Source organism: Ips typographus, linkage group LG15 (genome assembly GCF_016097725.1).
Source record: "Ips typographus isolate SLU linkage group LG15, UJ_Ityp_2.0, whole genome shotgun sequence".
NCBI lineage: Eukaryota > Metazoa > Arthropoda > Insecta > Coleoptera > Curculionidae > Ips > Ips typographus.
Genome location: NC_138436.1, coordinates 9,260,185 through 9,276,689, shown reverse-complemented (window position 1 = coordinate 9,276,689; position 16,505 = coordinate 9,260,185). Strand labels below are relative to the sequence as shown.

At 40.5% G+C, this 16,505-nt stretch overlaps 2 protein-coding genes and 1 long non-coding RNA gene across 6 annotated transcripts in view; 1 reads left to right on the top strand and 2 right to left on the bottom strand.

The window, feature by feature from the left end:
- Positions 1-384: 384 nt before the first annotated feature.
- On the bottom strand, positions 385-1,948 carry LOC145738331 (ceramide-1-phosphate transfer protein). The gene is made up of 4 exons (XM_081993137.1): positions 1,747-1,948; positions 1,120-1,328; positions 684-859; positions 385-619 (listed from the first exon to the last, which is right to left on the bottom strand). The coding sequence occupies exons 1-4, from the start codon at positions 1,875-1,877 to the stop codon at positions 491-493; spliced, it is 645 nt and encodes a 214-aa protein (XP_081849263.1). The 5' UTR covers positions 1,878-1,948; the 3' UTR covers positions 385-490.
- A 33-nt stretch (positions 1,949-1,981) lies between these two features.
- LOC145738325 (C3 and PZP-like alpha-2-macroglobulin domain-containing protein 8) overlaps positions 1,982-16,505 on the top strand; it is a 44,608-nt gene continuing 30,084 nt past the window's right edge. Inside the window, exons 1-6 of one of the 4 annotated variants that reach the window (XM_081993123.1) lie at positions 1,982-2,124; positions 2,177-2,306; positions 2,359-2,557; positions 6,048-6,177; positions 8,086-8,249; positions 10,455-10,673. In XM_081993123.1, coding sequence (XP_081849249.1) covers positions 6,071-6,177; positions 8,086-8,249; positions 10,455-10,673 — 490 coding nt within the window. In that variant the 5' untranslated portion in view covers positions 1,982-2,124; positions 2,177-2,306; positions 2,359-2,557; positions 6,048-6,070. Of the gene's footprint in view, positions 2,307-2,358; positions 2,558-3,027; positions 3,183-6,047; positions 6,178-8,085; positions 8,250-10,454; positions 10,674-16,505 lie in introns of those variants that run through there. The other 3 variants (XM_081993126.1, XM_081993125.1, XM_081993124.1) reach the window with 3 other exon arrangements.
- LOC145738332 (uncharacterized) lies at positions 6,586-7,022 on the bottom strand. Its single transcript, XR_014180716.1, has 2 exons — positions 6,790-7,022; positions 6,586-6,671 (listed from the first exon to the last, which is right to left on the bottom strand). It is a non-coding gene; the product is annotated as an uncharacterized LOC145738332 (long non-coding RNA).

Below are 16,505 nucleotides of genomic sequence, written 5' to 3'. Positions count from 1 at the left end.
CGACTAAATTGGGGTCGGGGAATCCAACCCAACTGTCAGTTTTGCGATATTTTCTCAACTAACCGAGTTAGACTGAAAAATCAGGGTTTTAACGGTTAATTTACAAAAAAATCGAGCTGAGTGAGAGTTACGTCAATTCTGGCTGCGGAATTGGAATCGGCGACCCCAAATTAGTCGAAAACGAGTGGTCACTCGAGGGGTCTAACCTAACAAATAACAAAGTTGGTTTCAGTTAAAGATGGCGCTGCTAACGCTTCAACTCGGTTATTTCACTAGATAACCACATCGAGTTTGTACTCTTTTTCGACTAAATTGGGGTCGGGGAATCCAACCCAACTGTCAGTTTTGCGATATTTCCTCAACTAACAAAGTTAGACCAAAACGGCGTGTATAATTTGTTTATTTAATGTCAATACATTTACAATAATTATTAATAAAAAAAATAGCGGAATCCAGTTGAAGAGATCAGCGCACAACGTGGCAACGTCGTTCACGGTAAACCGTGCAAATCGTGCACCGTGTACAATCGTTCGATGCGGTCGTAGACGGCGCTGGACGCGTCCAACGTTTTCGGCAACAAATCGACGGCGCGTCGCACGTCATCCTCGTCACCGCACACCTGTCAAAACGGTTACTGTCAAATTGTTGTGACGTTTGACGTTTTTTTTCTTTCGACAACCGACTTTGCGCAGCAATTGTTCGCGAACGGGCAGCGTGTACATGGCCACGTGCGCCCCCTTGCGCACAATGAACGAATGATGTTTGGCCAGCGTGCGGTCGTAGGCGTCGCGACACGCCACCCCCGTAGCCTCGTCCATCTCCAGTTTGGCGATTTTCGCCAGAAACGATTGGATAAAATCTGAAAATGACGGTTGTTTGACAGAAAACGATGTTGCGCCTCCCAGTCCGCCATTTTGAATTGTCTGTCAAAAAACCGATGTTGCCCCTCATTTTAAAGGGAATTTCACGTAGTTTCAAGAAATGACTGTCAAAATGACGTTCAAGGCCGCCATTTTGAATTTCCTGTCAAAATATTGACTTGCACCTTATTTTAAAGGGAATTTCACGTAGTTTCTAGAAATGACAGTTAAAATGGCGTCCAAGTGACGTTATACTGACCTAAGCCGCGGTGGATGCGCAGTAGCGTGCGACTGCCCGATACGAAACCTTTTTGGTGCAACAAACAGTGTTCTGTTTCGTGTTCGAGCATCGTTTTCACCGTTTTGTATTTGTGCGCGTTCTCGCGCAGCAACCTGTCCAAATGGTCCATTTTCTGGCGCAGGTCTTTGCTGACAAAGCCGAACACGGTGCCCATCAGGGTGAAGAATCTGTCAAAAAATTGAAAATGACACGATTTCTCGAGCCGGGTGACAGATACTGTCAAACTGACTTCAAAAATGGATTCCCTGAGCCCAAATTAGTGGAAAACGAGAACAGTTCTTTCATGGGGCGAGCAGAGCGTTTTTGACGTCACGATGACGTAATTTAGCAAAACCATAATTTGGCCAATTGTCAAATTTCAGTCATTGTGACGTCAAAAAAGCTCTGGTCCCTCCTAACTTGGTTATTTTTCAACTTACACAGGGTGGTTTAATATGTCAGTTTAAAGCCATCGAAACGCTCTGAGTGACCGTGTCCACCCAGAAAACACTTGGAACTGTCTGATGGCCAGTTTTGACGTTAAAATCTCTGATTTTTGGGTGTTTTTCGGCCATTTTAGGCCACTAAATAAAAAAGTGTACTCACTTGCTCAATTCATCGAAACTTTCCAGGTACAATTCCAAATCGACGTCGTCGGTTTCGTGTAGAGCGGCCTGAAACTTGTCGTGGACGATTTTAATGTCGAACTTGTCCGGATTCGAGGCGTTTTCACTCATTTTCAGCCCTAAAATCGCCCCCTTTGACAATGTTTGTGTTTACAACACACTGGACCAGTGAAATTGTAGGTTAGAATCGTTTTGTCACTGTCACTTGTCAGCGGCGCAGTTTCGACAACAAGCGTCATCTGATCGACGTATTCAAAACACGAACGGGGGTCACGTGACCGTTAAACTACTCCGTGGAGCTACGTCGCGATAACGGAACGCAACCTAACCTTACACTTTTTTTTTACTAATTTTTGAGGTTATACGAGGTTTTGTTTATTTAATTTTTTTTAATAATAAATCCCCTTTAGATTTGTGGGGGGTAAACAAAATGGGAGTGTGGAAAAGAACGCAGCCTGGTTTTTCCCCAAAAACCGTAAAAAAGCGACATCTGCAGTGGCTAATTGACCTGGGAAAGGCCAAAGCAACCAATCCAACAAAGTAATACATTTCTAGCACTTTTTTCTGTCTGGCCCACAAAATCTCGTTACAGATCCAGTTTAACTCTTAGAAGAAGATGCTTTAGTGCAGGAAATCGTTGCAACGGAGGCTGGTTTGGTTACGACAGTTATAACCGAAGAAAAAGTGATTTCCGAGGCAGGAAGGAGTACCACACGATTGCTCCTTATGAAAGTTGATTGTGTGGAGGAGTTTGAGTTGAGTGAAATGTACAGTTTATCCACAAGAGACCGGTAAGTCAGTATTAAAGTACACAAATTACATATTTTGTGACGTCCCTTGTTTTGGCTCTAAATTACTCTCTTATTTGACAAGTTACGTCAAAATGTCATAGAAAACAAAAGATAGAGCAGATTTCAAGCTTTCCAAAAATATCCCCCCATGATTCGATTGATTGCACCGTTTGGCCGCTAGAGGGCGTCAAGTCTCCTTCACCATAAAATCACATATTTTTTGACACTCACTGTTTTGACCCTAAATTACTCCCTTATTTGACAAATTACGTCAAACATTTTGACTGCCACTAGCGTGGCACTCGAACGTGTCACGCCCTCACTTAATTCACCCCTGACTGGTATAGGGAACTTAAATGCTAATCAAACCCCTTTTCCCTCCCCTCACACCATTTTGAAAGGGGCGGAGGGGGAGGGGGGGAGGTTTGATTAAGACAATATAGCAGAAAAGGGTGGGGGGGGGGGGGGTGGACGGGGAAACAAGCTGGATAACACTGCGCTAGCGCGTTCTCTCCAGTTTCGATGTGGTCCAGTTTGCCGTGGATTCTGTTCCCGATCGTATCCAGATTTCGTCTCGCCCCTCTACGCCCGTTTTCTGAGAAAATCGACCATCGTTTGTTTTCTGGTAAGTGCACGTCGCTCACCCTGTATAACAGTCTGCTAGATGGAAAAATAAATTGAAATTACCCGGGTAATTTACCGTTTCTGAGTAACTCTGATTCCCAACAAAACAGTCTCTAAATTCAATTATTGTTGGCTGATATTTGAGCACCCTGTAACTCGGTTATTTTTTGGACTACAGTGTAGTTGAACCACTCCAATTAACCGTCTTGAGCTGCTCTTTTCAGTGGTGTAGAGCAAAAAATTCTCTCGGAAAAAATAGGTACAGGGTGACCAAAAAACCGAAACCACCATACTTTTCATGTACACCCTGTATACTGGAAGCAATTAAGGTCCAGCAAAGTTACGGTGCTGGATTAAGGAGTCCTCTAGGAACATTTTTGATGTCTCGCAAAATTTTCGTAACTCTAACCGTTTTCGAGTTATTAATGAAAAACTGATTTGTTGCAACAAATTTTCAATTAGTGGTTTAAAATTTGTTCACCCTGTAACTCGGTTATTTTTGGGAGTTCAAGAAGGTTGAACCGCTCAAATTAACCGTCTTGAACTCCTCTTTTCAGTGGTGTAGAGCAAAAAATTCTCTCGGAAAAAATAGGTACAGGGTGACCAAAAAACCGAAACCACCATACTTTTCATGTACACCCTGTATACTGGAAGCAATTAAGGTCCAGCAAAGTTACGGTGCTGGATTAAGGAGTCCTCTAGGAACATTTTTGATGTCTCGCAAAATTTTCGTAACTCTAACCGTTTTCGAGTTATTAATGAAAAACTGATTTGTTGCAACAAATTTTCAATTAGTGGTTTAAAATTTGTTCACCCTGTAACTCGGTTATTTTTGGGAGTTCAACAAGGTTGAACCGCTCAAATTAACCGTCTTGAACTCCTCTTTTCAGTGGTGTAGAGCAAAAAATTCAATGGGAAAAAATGTGTACAGGGTGACCAAAAAACCGAAACCATCATACTTTTTATGCACACCCTGTATATTGGAAGCAATTAAGGTCCAGCAAAGTTACGGTGCTGGATTAAGGAGTCCACTAGGAAGATTTTTGATGTCTCGCAAATTTTTCGTAACTCCCGCCGTTTTCGAGTTATTAAAGAAAAACTGATTTGGTGCAACAAATTTTCAATTTGACAACTTTGTCACAAACACTAAAGAGAGTGATTTAAAGAGAATTTCACGGCCTACGCGATGGTAAAAAAATCAACCAGCTAACTGTCAAAATAACCGAGTTACGGGCTGTCAAAGTTGACCCAACACATGTTAAACTGAAATTATACTTTTGACACTTAACGTCAAAATAACATGGTTATTTGACAACTTTGCTACGAACACTAAGAAGAGTGATTTAAAGAGAATTTCACGGCCTACACGATGGTAAAAAAATCAACCAGCTAACTGTCAAAATAACCGAGTTACGGGCTGTCAAAATTGACCCAACACATGTTAAACTGAAATTTTACTTTTGACACTTAACGTCAAAATAACCCGGTTATTTTACAATTTTGTTACAAATACGATACCAGGTGATTTAAAGAGAATTTCACGGCCTACGCGATGGTAAAAAAATCAACCAGCTAACTGTCAAAATAACCGAGTTACGGTCTGTCAAAGTTGGCCCAACACATGTTAAACTGAAATTTTACTTTTGACACTTAACGTCAAAATAACCCGGTTATTTTACAATTTTGTTACAAATACTATACCAGGTGATTTAAAGAGAATTTCACGGCCTACGCGATGGTAAAAAAATCAACCAGCTAACTGTCAAAATAACCGAGTTACGGTCTGTCAAAGTTGGCCCAACACATGTTAAACTGAAATTTTACTTTTGACACTTAACGTCAAAATAACTCGGTTATTTGACAACTTTGCTACGAACACTAAGAAGAGTGATTTAAAGAGAATTTCACGGCCTACGGGATGGTAAAAAAATCAACCAGCTAACTGTCAAAATAACCGAGTTACGGGCTGTCAAAGTTGACCCAAGACATGTTAAACTGAAATTATACTTTTGACATTTAAAGTCAAAATAACCCGGTTGTTTGACAACTTTGTCCCAAACACTAAAGAGAGTGATTTAAAGAGAATTTCACGGCCTACGTGATGGTAAAAAAATCAACCAGCTAACTGTCAAAATAACCGAGTTACGGTCTGTCAAAGTTGACCCAACACATGTTAAACTGAAATTCTACTACTGACACTTAACGTCAAAATAACCCGGTTATTTTACAATTTTGTTACAAATACTATACCAGGTGATTTAAAGAGAATTTCATGGCCTACACGATGGTATATTTGAATAGAAAATGTTTTTAGTTTTCGTGCAGAGCAAAGTGTCCAAAATGGCCGACAATCGGTAACGCGGTCACGTGGGTGCCTTTGTCGGTTCGAAATTGCCCTCCCGAAACTTTTCCGCCGATTCTTAACGACCCTTAGCCTTAGATGTGGCACGTGACCGGAAATCGGAAACTTTTTAATCAAATCCTCCTTGGAAGGGTCCCCCCAAGTGTCAAAAGTAGTAGAATTTCAGTTGGGTCAACTTTGACAGACCGTAACTCGGTTATTTTGACAGTTAGCTGGTTGATTTGTTTACCATCGCGTAGGCCGTGAAATTCTCTTTAAAATGAGTGTGATTTTAGGCGAGGTTGCCAAATTTGGTGGCGTGCATCCATCCGAGTAGAGTGTAAATGTAGTCAGCCCTATTTTAGCTCTCAATACCCATTAATAACGCTGTGGGAATTTGAAATTACCACCGGAAATACCGTTTATTCACTGTTTTAACAAATAACCGTAATAATTCCCTTAAACCGCTCTAATTGTTCCGTCCCGACTGCCCGATCTAATGCCGGTTGATTTGTTTTTTTCCAGTCTGACATGGACTCGCGTCGAGTATGAATCGAACTGTCAAAATGACGCAGACGATTACTGCGATCCTGCTGACGTACGTCTGGATCGTGAGCGGTACGACGCGCCCTCTACAGTCGGACGAGTGTATCACGTAAGTTTTCAAATTGCACTATAAATGTCATTAATGGGATGTCTCAACTTTGACGCCCTCTAGCGGCCAAACGGTGCAACCGATTAACTTGAGCGGCCACATTTTCTGAAAGCTGACACCTTGGACTATCTTTTTGCTTCAGTGACATTTTGACGTCAGCTGTCAAATACGAGAGTTATTCAAGGTTAAAGCGAAAAGTGTCCAGAAATGTTGGTCTGGAAAGTTTGGTGGTCAACTTTGACGCCCTCTAGCGGCCAAACGGTGCAACCGATTAACTTGAGCGGCCATATTTTCTGAAAGCTGACACTTTCGACTATCTTTTTGCTTCAGTGACATTTTGACGTCAGCTGTCAAATGCGAGAGTTATTCAAAGCAAAAAGTGTCCAAAAATGTTCACAAAAACACTAATTAACTTAAAAAATATTTATATTAAGTCCTTAACAAATATATTAAATAGCCTGCGATTGGTCAGTGGTGTGGTGGATGATTGGGACCTGAAAACAAAAAAAAAAACAGGACCGTATTAGGAAAATTCGCAAAAACGTGATTGTGCAGGACCGTGTTCAGAAAATTGACTGATTTTTTCAAAAATTCAGAAAAAAAAGTGTTTACCATCGTGCGGTCCAGGTCCTCCAGGTCCTCCGCATGGTTTGTGTGGATCGTGAGGCTGTTGAGGGCCGTGAGGCTCTTGAGGGCCGTGAGGTTCGTGAGGCGGTGGTGGAGGAGCCATTTTGTCTTCGATCGGCAGCAGCACAGAACGAAATCACGTCGAATAACGATAATTGTGGTCGCTTTTATACGGTCCTGATAAGATTATCGACAGATTAGGCTGTCAGTGGAAATATGCGAGGAATTTCGTATTTTTACATCGAAAGCAGTAGAATGACTTATCAGGATGATGAAATTGGGAAAATTCCACGTCGATGACGATTGACACAGGATGTTGTTACAGGGTGCTACAAATTCGTGTCAAAAAGATTTTATGGGAACTTTGACGCCCTCTAGCGGCCAAACGGTACGACCAATCAACTCATGCGGGGATATTTTTCTAAAGCTTGTAATCTGCTCTATCTTTTGTTTTCTATGACATTTTGACGTATTTTGTCAAGTAAGGGAGTAAATTAGGGTGAAAGCAGCGGGTGTCTAAAAATGTGCGATTTTATGGTGAAGCAACTTTGACGCCCTCTAGCGGCCATATGGTATGACCAATCAACTCATGGGGGGATATTTTTGGAAAGCTTGTAATCTGCTCTATCTTTTGTTTTCTATGACATTTTGACGTAACTTGTCAAATAAGGGAGTAATTTAGGGTCAAAGCAACATGGACCTTCTAAAGCGTTCGAGAATCATCTGGAATTTCCGCTTTGTTCTGGACGTAAAAAAAAATCGCCCCTAGACGAATAAAGGGCGAATTAAAAGCTCCCCGGGGCCCTTAAGGGTCCCTAAATCAAATAGAGCTGGAGCTAGAAGGAAAGCATCGTCATCACTGAAATGAAATGTAAATCGACTTGAAAGGAAGCAAATTATCATATTTGAGCGGCTCCCAAAAGAGTTATTCACGTTATTCGATCAGTGTTGCCAATTCTACCGTTAAAACGGTATGTCTACCGTTTTGTGGTTAAAAAAAATGAAGGTTCTAACGTAAAAATTGAATTTTTGCTAAATTTACCAAATATCCAAGAAAATTAATTTTTTTTTGCTGAAACATTTTTTTTTTTAATTTTTTTTTTGGTAAATTTCCAGCAAAAAAAATTTTTTTTTTGTAAAAATTTTTTTTTGGTAAATTTCAAAATAAAAAGAAACAATTTCATTTTTTTTTTTAAATTTGGTTTTTTTGGAAAATTAAAAAACAAATAAATTCCTGACTTTTGAGTGTTTCATTTTTTTGACGTTTTGGGTTGTTTTTAGGGGTTTCAGCGTCGTCACCTCCGAATTGGTGGTTCCGGGGAAAACGACGGCCGTTTTCCTCACTTTGAACCATCCGACCGGCGCCGAACGACCGTCAAACGTCACTTTTCGCCTGTTCGGCCCCGACAACGTCAAGCTGATTGAAATCGATGACGTCATTACCGGTAAGTCGTTACGTTCACGTTTTCCTATCCCTATACAGCCGGGAAATGTGCGTTTCCTGTCAAAAACACCCTGTATATCGCTCCATTGAAAATTATTGTTCAAGTCATGTGATTGCTTAAAATTAACGTGGTTTATTAAGGCGCCCAATCTGCCGGTTAACTTTAACCGACCCTGACCGAAAACGGAGCCTTAAAAGGCAAACCATAAACCCTGGGGGGGATGATGATTCGAATTTATATGCCGTCTCGGGGATTTTAGGGGAAGGAACGTAAAACTTCCCGGGGGGTCGCCGTTAAATTCCCATTTCCCCCCCCTCCCCCCCACTCCCGTTCTGTTTTGCTCGACCGAAATGGTTCCCGCACTGCGACGTTGCCACTTCTACCGTTTTTGTGATGCTTCTACCGTTCTCTCTTATCCTCTCTGACACCACGTGATATCTGTCACTAATGTCAAAAATATTAACTCAATATTTCCTTCAGAATGAGGTGCAACTCAATATTTTGACAGGAAATTCAAAATGGCGACCTGGAACGCCATTTTGTCTGTCATTTCTAGAAACTACGTGAAATTTCCTTCAGAATGAAGTGCAAGTCAATATTTTGACAGGAAATTCAAAATGGCAGCCTGGAACGCCATTTTGTCTGTCATTTCTAGAAACTACGTGAAATTTCCTTCAGAATGAAGTGCAAGTCAATATTTTGACAGGAAATTCAAAATGGCAGCCTGGAACGCCATTTTGTCAGTCATTTCCAGAAACTACGTAATATTTCCTTCAGAATGAGGTGCAACTCAATATTTTGACAGGAAATTCAAAATGGCGACCTGGAACGCCATTTTGTCTGTCATTTCTAGAAACTACGTGAAATTTCCTTCAGAATGAAGTGCAAGTCAATATTTTGACAGGAAATTCAAAATGGCAGCCTGGAACGCCATTTTGTCAGTCATTTCCAGAAACTACGTAATATTTCCTTCAGAATGAGGTGCAACTCAATATTTTGACAGGAAATTCAAAATGGCGACCTGGAACGCCATTTTGTCTGTCATTTCTAGAAACTACGTGAAATTTCCTTCAGAATGAAGTGCAAGTCAATATTTTGACAGGAAATTCAAAATGGCAGCCTGGAACGCCATTTTGTCTGTCATTTCTAGAAACTACGTGAAATTTCCTTCAGAATGAAGTGCAAGTCAATATTTTGACAGGAAATTCAAAATGGCAGCCTGGAACGCCATTTTGTCAGTCATTTCCAGAAACTACGTAATATTTCCTTCAGAATGAGGTGCAACTCAATATTTTGACAGGAAATTCAAAATGGCGACCTGGAACGCCATTTTGTCTGTCATTTCTAGAAACTACGTGAAATTTCCTTCAGAATGAAGTGCAAGTCAATATTTTGACAGGAAATTCAAAATGGCAGCCTGGAACGCCATTTTGTCTGTCATTTCTAGAAACTACGTGAAATTTCCTTCAGAATGAAGTGCAAGTCAATATTTTGACAGGAAATTCAAAATGGCAGCCTGGAACGCCATTTTGTCAGTCATTTCCAGAAACTACGTAAAATTTCCTTTAAAATGAGGTGCAAGTCAATATTTTGACAGAAAATTCAAAATGGCGGCCTGGAACCGTCAAAAAATACAACTTTTTTATTTGTCAAGTTACAGTTGACAGCTCGGTGTCATTTTATGTTAGAATTTTCCGGAAAAGACGCTAGTGCAGTCGGTTTTTTGATATCTCAAAAACTAACAGACTAACAAAAAATATTTACAATGTAATATGCGATATTATGGTGAAGGAACTTTGACGCCCTCTAGCGGCCAAACGGTGCAATCAATCGAATCATGGGGGGATATTTTTGGAAAGCTTGTAATCTGCACTATCTTTTGTTTTCCATGACATTTTGACGTAACTTGTCAAGTAAGCGAGTAATTTAGGATCAAAGTGAAGGGTTCGGTAGGGCGTCACCGAATCGAATCAATCGCCGTTGGGGCAAAAGGGCCGCTTCAGGTAATGACGTCGTTTGCCGCTTCGCTGATCTGTAAAACGAGCCTGGCCGATCGGGATTTAATTTTTCCATCCGTGCAAACTTTCCCCAACCCTCACCCTATCCGCAAAGCCCTTTTAGGGCACCAATGCATAATTCGCGGGCTTAAAACACAATTTAAATGCCCTTTAAATGGCCGCCGAGGGACTAAAAACTAATTTCCAGGACACGGAATCGTGACGTTTCGGGTACCGATCGAGGCGAGCGGCACCTGCGCTCTGCACACTCTAATCGATTGCGCGACGTTGCCGGACGCGAACAACAGTCTGGAGGATGGGGACAATCGATGCGAACTGACTAGCATTGCGGAGGTTCGTGTCGTCGGCAAAGTGAGGGAAATTATCGTCAGACCGGCAAAACACACCTACCGACCGGAGGAAACCGGTAAGTTTTGGCAACGTCGCACACGACCACTAAATGACTAACCTAACCTAACATTGTGAGTCAGTTAATTTCTTGACAAAACAGAGAGGTTTGGCAACGTTGCACTATTTTGCAAACTATAGGCCTAGTTCACACCTGTAAAACCATCTAGAACCTCTAAAAACTGTTGAACGAGGAACTACTAAAACAGTTTGGCACCTTCTAAGGCCTTTCAGAATCATCTAAAAACTGTTGAAAACCTTCTAGGGCATTCTAAAACCATCTAGAGTCTTCTCGAACGTTGTAGAACGCTCTAAAACCTTCTAGAACTCCCTAAAATCATCTAGAAACTTCTCGAACATTTTAGAACGTTCTACAACCTTCGAGGAACTGCTAAAACAGTTTGGCACCTTCTAAGGCCTTTCAGAATCATCTAAAAACTGTTGAAAACCTTCTAGGGCATTCTAAAACCATCTAGAGTCTTCTCGAACGTTGTAAAACGCTCTAGAACCTTCTAGAACTCCCTAAAATCATCTAGAACCTTCTCGAACATTTTAGAACGTTCTACAACCTTCGAGGAACTGCTAAAACAGTTTGGCTCCTTCTAAGACCTTTCAGAATCATCTAAAACCTCTAAAAACTGTTGAAAACCTTCTAGGGCATTCTAAAACCATCTAGAGTCTTCTCGAACGTTGTAAAACGCTCTAAAACCTTCTAGAACTCCCTAAAATCATCTAGAACCTTCTCGAACATTTTAGAACGTTCTACAACCTTCGAGGAACTGCTGAAACAGTTTGGCACCTTCTAAGGCCTTTCAGAATCATCTAAAAACTGTTGAAAACCTTCTAGGGCATTCTAAAACCATCTAGAGTCTTCTCGAACGTTGTAAAACGCTCTAAAACCTTCTAGAACTCCCTAAAATCATCTAGAACCTTCTCGAACATTTTAGAACGTTCTACAACCTTCGAGGAACTGCTGAAACAGTTTGGCACCTTCTAAGGCCTTTCAGAATCATCTAAAAACTGTTGAAAACCTTCTAGGGCATTCTAAAACCATCTAGAGTCTTCTCGAACGTTGTAAAACGCTCTAAAACCTTCTAGAACTCCCTAAAATCATCTAGAACCTTCTCGAACATTTTAGAACGTTCTACAACCTTCGAGGAACTGCTGAAACAGTTTGGCACCTTCTAAGGCCTTTCAGAATCATCTAAAAACTGTTGAAAACCTTCTAGGGCATTCTAAAACCATCTAGAGTCTTCTCGAACGTTGTAGAACGCTCTAAAACCTTCTAGAACTCCCTAAAATCATCTAGAACCTTCTCGAACATTTTAGAACGTTCTACAACCTTCGAGGAACTACTAAAACAGTTTGGCACCTTCTAAGGCCTTTCAGAATCATCTAAAAACTGTTGAAAACCTTCTAGGGCATTCTAAAACCATCTAGAGTCTTCTCGAACGTTGTAGAACGCTCTAAAACCTTCTAGAACTCCCTAAAATCATCTAGAAACTTCTCGAACATTTTAGAACGTTCTACAACCTTCGAGGAACTGCTAAAACAGTTTGGCACCTTCTAAGGCCTTTCAGAATCATCTAAAAACTGTTGAAAACCTTCTAGGGCATTCTAAAACCATCTAGAGTCTTCTCGAACGTTGTAGAACGCTCTAAAACCTTCTAGAACTCCCTAAAATCATCTAGAACCTTCTCGAACATTTTAGAACGTTCTACAACCTTCGAGGAACTGCTGAAACAGTTTGGCACCTTCTAAGGCCTTTCAGAATCATCTAAAAACTGTTGAAAACCTTCTAGGGCATTCTAAAACCATCTAGAGTCTTCTCGAACGTTGTAAAACGCTCTAAAACCTTCTAGAACTCCCTAAAATCATCTAGAACCTTCTCGAACATTTTAGAACGTTCTACAACCTTCGAGGAACTGCTGAAACAGTTTGGCACCTTCTAAGGCCTTTCAGAATCATCTAAAAACTGTTGAAAACCTTCTAGGGCATTCTAAAACCATCTAGAGTCTTCTCGAACGTTGTAGAACGCTCTAAAACCTTCTAGAACTCCCTAAAATCATCTAGAACCTTCTCGAACATTTTAGAACGTTCTACAACCTTCGAGGAACTACTAAAACAGTTTGGCACCTTCTAAGGCCTTTCAGAATCATCTAAAAACTGTTGAAAACCTTCTAGGGCATTCTAAAACCATCTAGAGTCTTCTCGAACGTTGTAGAACGCTCTAAAACCTTCTAGAACTCCCTAAAATCATCTAGAAACTTCTCGAACATTTTAGAACGTTCTACAACCTTCGAGGAACTGCTAAAACAGTTTGGCACCTTCTAAGGCCTTTCAGAATCATCTAAAAACTGTTGAAAACCTTCTAGGGCATTCTAAAACCATCTAGAGTCTTCTCGAACGTTGTAGAACGCTCTAAAACCTTCTAGAACTCCCTAAAATCATCTAGAACCTTCTCGAACATTTTAGAACGTTCTACAACCTTCGAGGAACTGCTGAAACAGTTTGGCACCTTCTAAGGCCTTTCAGAATCATCTAAAAACTGTTGAAAACCTTCTAGGGCATTCTAAAACCATCTAGAGTCTTCTCGAACGTTGTAAAACGCTCTAAAACCTTCTAGAACTCCCTAAAATCATCTAGAACCTTCTCGAACATTTTAGAACGTTCTACAACCTTCGAGGAACTGCTAAAACAGTTTGGCACCTTCTAAGGCCTTTCAGAATCATCTAAAAACTGTTGAAAACCTTCTAGGGCATTCTAAAACCATCTAGAGTCTTCTCGAACGTTGTAGAACGCTCTAAAACCTTCTAGAACTCCCTAAAATCATCTAGAACCTTCTCGAACATTTTAGAACGTTCTACAACCTTCGAGGAACTGCTGAAACAGTTTGGCACCTTCTAAGGCCTTTCAGAATCATCTAAAAACTGTTGAAAACCTTCTAGGGCATTCTAAAACCATCTAGAGTCTTCTCGAACGTTGTAGAACGCTCTAAAACCTTCTAGAACTCCCTAAAATCATCTAGAAACTTCTCGAACATTTTAGAACGTTCTACAACCTTCGAGGAACTGCTAAAACAGTTTGGCACCTTCTAAGGCCTTTCAGAATCATCTAAAAACTGTTGAAAACCTTCTAGGGCATTCTAAAACCATCTAGAGTCTTCTCGAACGTTGTAGAACGCTCTAAAACCTTCTAGAACTCCCTAAAATCATCTAGAACCTTCTCGAACATTTTAGAACGTTCTACAACCTTCGAGGAACTGCTGAAACAGTTTGGCACCTTCTAAGGCCTTTCAGAATCATCTAAAAACTGTTGAAAACCTTCTAGGGCATTCTAAAACCATCTAGAGTCTTCTCGAACGTTGTAAAACGCTCTAAAACCTTCTAGAACTCCCTAAAATCATCTAGAACCTTCTCGAACATTTTAGAACGTTCTACAACCTTCGAGGAACTGCTGAAACAGTTTGGCACCTTCTAAGGCCTTTCAGAATCATCTAAAAACTGTTGAAAACCTTCTAGGGCATTCTAAAACCATCTAGAGTCTTCTCGAACGTTGTAGAACGCTCTAAAACCTTCTAGAACTCCCTAAAATCATCTAGAACCTTCTCGAACATTTTAGAACGTTCTACAACCTTCGAGGAACTACTAAAACAGTTTGGCACCTTCTAAGGCCTTTCAGAATCATCTAAAAACTGTTGAAAACCTTCTAGGGCATTCTAAAACCATCTAGAGTCTTCTCGAACGTTGTAGAACGCTCTAAAACCTTCTAGAACTCCCTAAAATCATCTAGAAACTTCTCGAACATTTTAGAACGTTCTACAACCTTCGAGGAACTGCTAAAACAGTTTGGCACCTTCTAAGGCCTTTCAGAATCATCTAAAAACTGTTGAAAACCTTCTAGGGCATTCTAAAACCATCTAGAGTCTTCTCGAACGTTGTAGAACGCTCTAAAACCTTCTAGAACTCCCTAAAATCATCTAGAACCTTCTCGAACATTTTAGAACGTTCTACAACCTTCGAGGAACTGCTGAAACAGTTTGGCACCTTCTAAGGCCTTTCAGAATCATCTAAAAACTGTTGAAAACCTTCTAGGGCATTCTAAAACCATCTAGAGTCTTCTCGAACGTTGTAAAACGCTCTAAAACCTTCTAGAACTCCCTAAAATCATCTAGAACCTTCTCGAACATTTTAGAACGTTCTACAACCTTCGAGGAACTGCTAAAACAGTTTGGCACCTTCTAAGGCCTTTCAGAATCATCTAAAAACTGTTGAAAACCTTCTAGGGCATTCTAAAACCATCTAGAGTCTTCTCGAACGTTGTAGAACGCTCTAAAACCTTCTAGAACTCCCTAAAATCATCTAGAACCTTCTCGAACATTTTAGAACGTTCTACAACCTTCGAGGAACTGCTGAAACAGTTTGGCACCTTCTAAGGCCTTTCAGAATCATCTAAAAACTGTTGAAAACCTTCTAGGGCATTCTAAAACCATCTAGAGTCTTCTCGAACGTTGTAGAACGCTCTAAAACCTTCTAGAACTCCCTAAAATCATCTAGAACCTTCTCGAACATTTTAGAACGTTCTACAACCTTCGAGGAACTGCTGAAACAGTTTGGCACCTTCTAAGGCCTTTCAGAATCATCTAAAAACTGTTGAAAACCTTCTAGGGCATTCTAAAACCATCTAGAGTCTTCTCGAACGTTGTAAAACGCTCTAAAACCTTCTAGAACTCCCTAAAATCATCTAGAACCTTCTCGAACATTTTAGAACGTTCTACAACCTTCGAGGAACTGCTGAAACAGTTTGGCACCTTCTAAGGCCTTTCAGAATCATCTAAAAACTGTTGAAAACCTTCTAGGGCATTCTAAAACCATCTAGAGTCTTCTCGAACGTTGTAAAACGCTCTAGAACCTTCTAGAACTCCCTAAAATCATCTAGAACCTTCTCGAACATTTTAGAACGTTCTACAACCTTCGAGGAACTGCTGAAACAGTTTGGCACCTTCTAAGGCCTTTCAGAATCATCTAAAAACTGTTGAAAACCTTCTAGGGCATTCTAAAACCATCTAGAGTCTTCTCGAACGTTGTAAAACGCTCTAAAACCTTCTAGAACTCCCTAAAATCATCTAGAACCTTCTCGAACATTTTAGAACGTTCTACAACCTTCGAGGAACTGCTGAAACAGTTTGGCACCTTCTAAGGCCTTTCAGAATCATCTAAAAACTGTTGAAAACCATCTAGGGCATTCTAAAACCATCTAGAGTCTTCTCGAACGTTGTAAAACGCTCTAGAACCTTCTAGAACTCCCTAAAATCATCTAGAACCTTCTCGAACATTTTAGAACGTTCTACAACCTTCGAGGAACTGCTGAAACAGTTTGGCACCTTCTAAGGCCTTTCAGAATCATCTAAAAACTGTTGAAAACCTTCTAGGGCATTCTAAAACCATCTAGAGTCTTCTCGAACGTTGTAAAACGCTCTAAAACCTTCTAGAACTCCCTAAAATCATCTAGAACCTTCTCGAACATTTTAGAACGTTCTACAACCTTCGAGGAACTGCTAAAACAGTTTGGCTCCTTCTAAGGCCTTTCAGAATCATCTAAAAACTGTTGAAAACCTTCTAGGGCATTCTAAAACCATCTAGAGTCTTCTCGAACGTTGTAAAACGCTCTAAAACCTTCTAGAACTCCCTAAAATCATCTAGAACCTTCTCGAACATTTTAGAACGTTCTACAACCTTCGAGGAACTGCTGAAACAGTTTGGCACCTTCTAAGGCCTTTCAGAATCATCTAAAAACTGTTGAAAACCTTCTAGGGCATTCTAAAACCATCTAGAGTCTTCTCGAACGTTGT

Coding starts and splice junctions, on each gene's coding strand:
- LOC145738331 (XM_081993137.1), bottom strand. CDS start 1,877: ATGAGTGAAAACGCCTCGAATCCGGACAAGTTCGACATTAAAATCGTC. Junction 1,329..1,746: donor AGTTTCGATGAATTGAGCAA/GTGAGTACACTT, acceptor ATTTTTTGACAG/ATTCTTCACCCTGATGGGCA. Junction 620..683: donor GCGAACAATTGCTGCGCAAA/GTCGGTTGTCGA, acceptor CCGTTTTGACAG/GTGTGCGGTGACGAGGATGA.